Genomic DNA, 8,558 nt, shown 5'->3' on the forward strand with positions numbered 1-8,558 from the left:
AAGAATGAACAGAATAAGTAAAGAATCATAGGCAACCTTGGGGGAATATGCAAATGCAGAAAATACCAGCTTCTTAATATCCATAGCTATCAGCATCCCAGTTTGCACAATTAATAAAGAAATGTGGGGCCATTGGTGTAAACAAGCCATCTCCTTAGAACCGGAACTTCCTATTTGTCTAATTTCTTGGATAGATAATGCCAGTTAATTACTTTATGAATATGGTATTTTTCTCCAAATCACCTCTATGTGTCTAAAATGGTTCTTTCTGTAAATCAATGAGAAAATAATTGAACCGAAAAATGGCAAAAAAAAAGTATCAAACAAAGGTAAAGAAAACAAAGGTAAAGAAATCCTATGCCAGGAAACAAAGGTAAAGAAATCCTATGCCAGGAACACCAAAGCTTTGGCCCAGTGACTTCTTTTGAAATCTGTCCAGCTGTTAGGAGAAGTTAGAAATGAGAGGAACTAATATGGAGAGATTTCTTAGACATGTTACATAGGGAAAAGCAACAAATTACTGAGCAAGGAACAAAAAGTATTACCTGATTAGGGGAAAATTGCAAAGGAAAGTGATGGGAAGGACAGACACCAAAATGGTAACAGGAGTTATCTTATGGGTGGTAGGGGGGGTTGGGTGGGATTTTCACATTTTATCCTATATGCTTGTGACATTAAAAAAAATGAGAATGTATCCATGAATTGCAAGTATTTCAAAAAAGCTATGAAATGCCTGAGTTCAGTTTTAATCACTAATTCTGTATATGACTGAATCTTACCTTTAACTTATCTTCTTCCCTCAGCAACAACTTACCTATTCATTTGTTAAGGTGTTATTTATTCATGAGAGACCAGAGAGAGAGAGAGAGAGAGAGAGAGAGGAAGCGGCAGAGACACAGGCAGAGGGAGAAGCAGGCTCCACGCAGGGAGCCCGACGCAGGACTCGATCTCTGGACTCCAGGATCACGCCCCGGGACGAAGGCAGGCACCAAACCGCTGAGCCACCCAGGAATCCCCCCCCTATTCCGTTTATATACACATTTTTTTCAGGGGAGTCAGAAATAAGGCAAAACAGATAGCCATCTGCCCATCATCTGCCTAGTGGCCATTTCCAGTCAACCAAAATGCCTTCTGGTTGCTTTATGTTCCCTGATAAAAGATGCCTAAACCTGAATTTATCTCCCTCCAACTGGCTGTCCTTCCCAACTGCTGTATTTCCACCTGCTCATCCGGGACAGAAATTTCTGAGAGTTATAGTTGATTTTTCTCTTTTCTGGATGCACCCTGCCCACTACTCCCCTCAGCAGTTACGCAGTCTTGTTGCTTCTTCCTCTGTGATGCTTTCAGGATTTTCTTTCTACTCCTATCACAGCCATTCTGTTCTGGCCCCTTGTCACTTTACTCCCAGCTTTTGCTAGACCATTCTTTCTGGTTTCCCCGGATCAAGCTTTCCTCTTTAGATCTCTCTACATAGGGAATAGAAAACAATCCTCTTGTTTTAGTGATACATATGTCTTTCTGGAAAACTTTCAATGGCTCTCTATATCTCAGCATAACTTTCAAACCCTTCTAGCTGATAGTCAAGGGTATTCATAACCGTATCTTTCACTGCTTCCTAAGCTAATGCTTTTTTTTTCCAGATTTTATTTATTTATTCATGACAGACACACAGAGAGAAAGGCAGAGACACAGGCAGAGGGAGAAGCAGGCTCCATGGAGGGAGCCGATGTGGGACTTAATCCCGAGTCTCCAGGATCACGCCTTGGGCTGAACGCAGCGTTAAATAAATCGCTGAGCCACTGGGGCTGCCCTCCTAAGCTAATTCTTTTTTTTTTCTAAGCTAATTCTTAATTCCTGATCATTCTCGCAGCTGTGCCTTTGCTTAGACTATACTCCCTATTCTTGCTGTATTTAACAAATCATAGCCACTCTAAATCTCAGCTGAAGTTTTAGCTTATCCATGCAGCTTTCTCTGACCCCTACACTCCATTGATTACAGATTCTGGTGACTTACAGAACCTATAGTCTGTACTTAATTATAGGTCACCTGTCTTTCTATGCCTATTTCCTTTCTTCCCACCTATTATTTCATATTCTAAAGACAATGCCATACTTGCATGGCTGCCACAGTACTGAGTCCTGGGCGGGGCATAAAATGGGTGCTGTATATAGAAAACCAAGGGACAAAGATGAGTTCTAAACATAGCTGAGGAATCAAATAATAGCTAACACTCACATATATGTGAGGCACTGAAAACGTGTTTTATATGTATTAACTCACCAAATCTCACAATAATCCCACAAGGTAGTAACTATTACCCCATTTTATAGATAAGGAAATTGAATCAAAAGCTAATAAGTGACAGAACTCAATTCAAACCCAGGCAGTCTAATTCCGGAATCTCTACTCTTAACCACTTTTTTGTATATCACCAAGGAGATGGAAAGAGGGACATGTTGCTATAAAGATGGGAGAGTAGAGGTTAAGCGATTAAATCATGGGGCTAAAAAAACTGGATAAAGAATAAGGACAATTACAAGTAAACGAGTGCAGACGTGGGAACCACAGCAAACAGGAAAATGAAGATAAGGACAGTTGTCAAAGAAAAGGTAAAAAGAGAGAGTCAGTCAACATGGTTGGGGAGATGACGAAGGCCCAGGAAGACCTCAAAGAAAGGCTGCTGTGTCAAGCAGGAGGCAGGGAACAAATGAGAAAAGGCAATTCTTACAAGATGGTGAAGGTGTTGTTGTCCGTGTTGGGCTCTGGCACAGGCACTCTGCGGAGCCTCTGCTTTGGGCTGAAACCAGTACACGATAGCGTCTCATCTTTGCAGGTACAGAGCTCACATATGTTGACATTTGTGGTAACACTCTGTTCTGGCTGCTCAGTGAAAGTTGTATATGCCTTTTCTGGGAAGTATTTTGCAAAATGCACCACTGAGGGCTGAGTCGTTGGGGGGAGAACCGACTCAGATGACTCTGGTTGGTGACTTACAGTAATTTCCAAGTCCATAGGTGGAACAGTGACTTTAGTCAGGTTTGGCTGTTGACTCTGAACACGCTCTCGATGTGCAAGTGTCACCTCAAGGTCCGCTGGAGAAGGAGCTGTAGTCTTCTTCGTGGTTGCAGAATGTTTAGCCTCTGTAATAGGTTCTGGAGTAATGGTAAGCCCCAAGCCCCCATTATGAAATGTGATGCTGGGTGATTCTGGATGCTGGACTTCACCCTTACTTGGAGTTGGACTCATCACTTCCTGATGAAATGGATATTGAACTTTAACCTCCTTAGGTGGCTCTGGAGGCTGAGTTGGGGTCTCTTGCCTGGCTGGAGAAGGTTCAACTTCCATATTGGATCCTGCAGTTACAGTAATTTCCAGGTCCATAGGTGGAACAGTGACTTCAGTCAGGTTTGGATGTTGCCTCTGAATCTGCTCGAGATGCGCAAGCGTCATCTCAAGGTCCTTTGGAGGGGGAGTTGTAGTCTTGGTGGTTGTAGAACCTTCAACCTGGGTAGTAGGTTCTGAAGTTATGGTAAGTCCCATGTCCACAGGATGAACTGTGACACTGGGTAAAGTTGGATACGGAGCCTGATCCTGACCTAGGGTTGGAACTGTCCCCTCCTGATGGAATGGATATTGAACTACAACCTCCTTAGGTGGCTCTGGAGGCTGAGTTGGGGTCTCTTGCATGGTTGGAGAAGGTTTGGTCTCTGTAGTAGGTTCTGGAGTTATGGTAAGCCCCAAGTCCAAAGGTTTAACTTTGACTTTATTTAAGGTTGAATGCTGAACCTGAACCTGCTCTGATGGTGGAAATGTCACCTCAAGGTCCTTTGGAGGAGCTGTAGTCTGATGCAGAGTTGTAGACTGTTCAACCTCTGTAGTGGGTTTTGGACTTATGGTAAGCTCTAGGGCCAAAGGTTGTGTTGTCACATTTGGTGACCACAGGTGCTGAGCTTGATCCTGAGCTGACGTTGGAACTGCTGCCTCTTGATATATGGAAGGTTGAGCTACAAGTTCCTTAGGCAGCTCTAGAGGCATGGTTGGAGAAGGTTCAATCTCTGTAGTGGATGCTGGAGTTATGGTAAGTTCCAGGTCCAAAGGTTGAACTGTGACCTTAGTCAAGTTTGGACGGCGAGACAGAACCTGCTCGAGATGTGCAAATGTCACCTCCACGTCTTTTGGAGGAGCTATAGTCTTTTTCAGGGCTGTAGAATGTTCAACTTCTGTAGTGGGTTCTGGACTTACAGTAAGCTCCAGGTCCAAAGGTTGAACTGTTACACTGGGTGATGATGGATGCTGAATTTGATCCCAACCTGGTGTTGGAATGGTCTCCTCCTGATATACTGGAGATTGAGCTACAGTAACCTCCTTAGGTGGCTCTGGAAGCTGGATTGGAGTCTCCTGCATAGGTTGAGGAAGTTCAATCTCCTTAGTGAATTCTGAAGTTATGGTAAGCCCCAGGTCCAAAGGCTGAACTGTGACTTCAGTCAAGATTGGATGCTGAGCTTGAACCTGCTCTTGATGTGCAAATGTCACTTCCATGTCCTTTGGAGGAACAGTAGTTTTACTCACGGTTGTAGAATGTTCAACTTTTGTGGTGGGTTCTGGAGTTAGGGTAAGCTCCAAGTCCAAAGGCTGAACCGTTACATTGGGTAACAATAGATGCCGAGCTTGATCCTGACCTGGAGTTGGAACTGTCACCTCCCGATACATGGGAGGCTGCATTACAGACTCGTCAGGTGGCTCTAAAGGAGGACCTGGAGTCTCTTGCATCGTTGAAGTTTCAACCTCTGTAATGGGTTCTGGTGTTATGGTAAGCTCCAGATCTAAAGGTTGAACTGTGACTTCAGACAAATTTGGACTCTGAGCCTCAACATGTTCTGGATGTGGAAGTGTCACCTCTGGATCCTCTGGAGGAGCTAGAGTCTGCTGCAGGGTTGTAGAAGGCTCTGGAGGTACAGTAAACTCCAAGTCAACAGGTTTAGCAGTGACACTGGGCAAGCTTGAACGCTGAGCTTGATCTTGTCCTTGAGGTGGAACTGTCATCTCGTTATGGACTGGAAGTTGTGGTTCAACCTCCTTAGATGGCTCTGGAGGCTGAGCTGGAGAAGGTTCTGACTCTTGATGGGGCTCTGGAGACTGAGTTGAAGCCTGCTGCAGAATTGGAAATGACTCTAGCTTCTCAGGGAGCTCTGAAGGCTGAGTCTGTGCCACCTGTTGGGCTGGAGAAAGTTCTACCTCCTTAAGGGGCTCTAGAGGTAGAGATGGAGCTTCTTGCAGGACTGGAGAGGATTCCACCTTCTCAGGAAACTGTAGAAGCTGAGAAGGGGTCTTTTGAGAGACTGGAAGAGGTTCCACTTTGTCAGCAAGTTCTAAAGACTGGGCTGGGGATTCCTGTTGTGTGGCAGAAGGCTCTACCTCCTGTCGGGGCTCAGGAGATATAGCTGGGACCTGCTGGGGAACAGGAGGCTGAGCTGGAACCTCTGGTTGGGTTGGAGGCTTGACGTCTTCAGTGGGCCCTGGAGAATGAGCTGAGACTGTGTACTCATTTGAAGATGGTTCAATCTCCTTATGGGGCTCTGATGGCTCAGCTGGGGCCTCCTGTTGGGCTGAAGTAGGTTCCATCTCCTTAGGAGGGTCTGGAGTCTTTACTATGAGTTCTTGTTGGCCTGGAGGAAATTCATCTTCAAGGGTCTCTGGAGACTCGAAAAGAAGCTCGGACTGGGCTGGAGAAAATTCAACCTGCTCAGGGGGAACTGGAGCTTGAGCAGAGGCCTCCTGCTGCCCTGGAGCATGTTCAAACTTAGTGGGCACTGGAGTTATGAAAACCTCCAGATCTACAGGTTTTGCTGTGATATTGGGCAACATTGGATGCTGAGCTTCACCAGGACCTAGACGTGAGGATGTCACCTCATGATGTACTGGAGGCTGAGCTACAATATCTGTAGAGGACTCTGGAGGCTGAGCCTGGTGCTCAGGCTGGACTGGAGAAGGTTCTACACCTACGACAGGCATCTGAGGCAGAGATGAGCTCCACTGCTGGCTTGGAGAAAGTTCAGTTTCTTCAGGAAGATCTCCAGTCTGTGTTGGTACTCCCTGCTGATCTGGATAAGGTTCAACATTTTCAGCAGGGGCTGGATGTTGTTCTGGAAACCCACTCTTCACATGAATTTGTGGAAATTGAGTGGGAGCCTCTTCCTGAGCTGGAGATGGTTCTCCCTCCTCAGAGGCCTGTGGATACTGGGTTGGGGCCTCCTGCTGGGTTGAAGAAGGTTTAGCTTTCTCAGGAGTCTGTGCATGATGATCCTGGCTCTCCTCCTGTATTGAGGAAGGTTCACCCTCCTCAGGGATTTGTGGAAGCTCAGCAGGGGCCTCCTGCTGGGGTGGAGAAGGTTCCTTCTCTTCCTGAGTCCCTGGAAGTTGAGCCAGGGCCTCCTCCTGGGTTGAAGGTGATTCACCCTCCTCAGGAGCCTGTGAATCCTGAGCCAGGGTGTCCTGCTGGGTTGTGGAAGGTTTAACCTCTCCAGCGGTCTGAACAGGGGTCTCCTGCTGTGTTGGAGGTTTCTCCTGTGTGGGAGATTCTGGGGACTCAGTTGGAGTCTCCTGTTGAAATGGCAAATGTTCATTCTCCTCAGGGGACTGTGGAGGCAGAGTTGGGGCTTCATGCTGGGTTGCAAAAGGTTCCACATTAAGGGGCACAGAGGGCTGAGTGACAGACTCACGTTGAACTGGCAAAGGTCCCACCTCTGTAGTGGGTTCTGGTGTTACAGTAACCTGCACGCCTGCAAGTTTAACAGTGATATTGGGCAGGTTTAACTGTTGAACCTGATGGTGACCTGGAGGTGCAACTTTCACCTCATGATGCTCTAGAGGTTGAGCTGGGTGCTCCTGCTGGGTTGGAATAGGTTCCACCTCCCCCAAAGACAGCTCTGGTGGCTGAGCTGGTTGTTCTTGCAGGATTGCAGGCTCAGCCTTCTTGGGGTGCTGTGGAGGCTGAGTCACAGTTACAGTAAGTGCCAAATCTACAGGTTTAACAGTGACATTGTGTAATTTTGGCCGCTGAGCTTCATTCTGACTCAGAGATGGCACATTTACCTCCTGAGGTGGTACCTTCTCCTCTGGTGGCTGAGCTGGGGCCTCCTGAGGGGTCCAAGGTTCTACTTCCTCAGGTGCCTCTGTAGGTTGAGCTGAGGCTTCCTGTTGGACTTCAGGGGTACTTGAAGGTTCAGCTGGGGCCTCCTGTGGGCTTACAGAATTTCCAGCTTCCTTAAGGATCTCTGGAGGCTGAGATAGAGCGTCCTGAAGAAGTGGAGGTGTTTCTGTCTCTTCAGGGGACTCTGGATGCTTGGCCTGGGCCTCCACTCCAGGCACAAAAGGTTCAGGTTCCTCTACAGTGGACTGGAGAGGTCCTGCAGGGGTCTCCTGCAGGAGTGAAGAAATTTCAAGCTCCTCAGGGAGCTCTGGGGGTTGATCTGGTCCCCCTGGGAAATCCATTGGTCGGTTTTCCTCAGGGTATATGATATCCATACCAGAATCTGAATAATCGTCCTGCAGTTGTTCTAGGAGCTCTTTATTTGCAAATTGGTTTGGAGTTCCAATAACAACTTTGGCAAGCCTTCGATGCTGAACTAGATCTTTGTCCAGGTTTGGGGATGAAACAAAAAACTTTCTTTGGTTTAAACCCTGACTGTCCAGAGGTGGAGCAAGTATTTCCAATGACTGGTGATCTTCTGGCTCATCTCCAGTTTTCATCTTACTTTTGAGTGGAGGAGGTAGAACTATGGCCTGATTCTCATCACCCAACGCTGGAACCACTTGTAAGAGCCTTTCGTGCAGGGTTGGCTTGTCATTCAGATACTGATCTGTCTCTGGGGGCAGCTCACCATTTGAATCCGTGTCCAGGAATGGAACCAAAGTCTCAGTCAACTGCTTAGGCGGGGCCGATATCTGGGCTGGAGCAGAGGACCTCAAGTTATTAAAGCCCCCCCCCGCCTCTGCGGGGTGGGTAAGTGCCTGGAGCGATTCATGCAGGAGTTCAGAAGAGTGCGAAGACCAGGGTTCCGGGGGTTCCGGGGGTTCCGGGGATCTCCGAGGGCCGGAGGTCCGACGGGCCCACGCGGGAAGCGGAGCTGCCTGGCCCAACAACCACGACGGTTGCCAGGTAAAAATAAAAAAAAGGGAGAGGCAAAGCCTGGACATGATACTCTGCGGAGCAGAGACCCAAGCCAGTGGGGCGCTCGGTCTCGCCAGAGAAACCGAAATGTTCAGGGAGCCCGGTGACGCCCCCATTGTTAGCAACTGCGCGCCCCTCCCCCGCCTGCGTCCCACCCTTTATTTACCACCTTTGTGAGCTTGGCACAGCTGGGGTGCGGCTGGGCTCCGAAGCCCCTGGTTCAAGCCTCTTCCCCAGAATCCCCAGGCCAAGCCTCCCTTCCCCTGCAAAGGCCACCACTACCTCCCGCCGAGCTACAGGGAAGGATTTGGGCTGCTGGAGTCTGCAAGGACCCAGACTCCAGCCGCTCTGAGGTGTAGGGTCGGGGTGTGGAGCAGTTTCCCCAGG

The 8,558-nt window shown here is 48.0% G+C and overlaps 1 protein-coding gene across 6 annotated transcripts in view; it reads right to left on the reverse strand.

Annotated features, from left to right (window-relative positions):
* Positions 1 to 8,302, reverse strand: part of LOC140607037 (uncharacterized) — a 44,738-nt gene extending 36,436 nt beyond the window's left edge. For all 6 annotated transcript variants that reach the window (XM_072781327.1, XM_072781326.1, XM_072781325.1 and 3 more), the window contains exon 1: positions 2,730 to 8,302. In XM_072781327.1, the coding sequence (XP_072637428.1) occupies positions 2,730 to 8,287 (5,558 nt within the window). In that variant the 5' untranslated portion in view covers positions 8,288 to 8,302. The remainder of the gene's footprint in view (positions 1 to 2,729) is intronic.
* Between the last annotated feature and the right edge of the window lie 256 nt (positions 8,303 to 8,558).

Source organism: Canis lupus, chromosome 16 (assembly GCF_048164855.1).
Source record: "Canis lupus baileyi chromosome 16, mCanLup2.hap1, whole genome shotgun sequence".
NCBI lineage: Eukaryota > Metazoa > Chordata > Mammalia > Carnivora > Canidae > Canis > Canis lupus.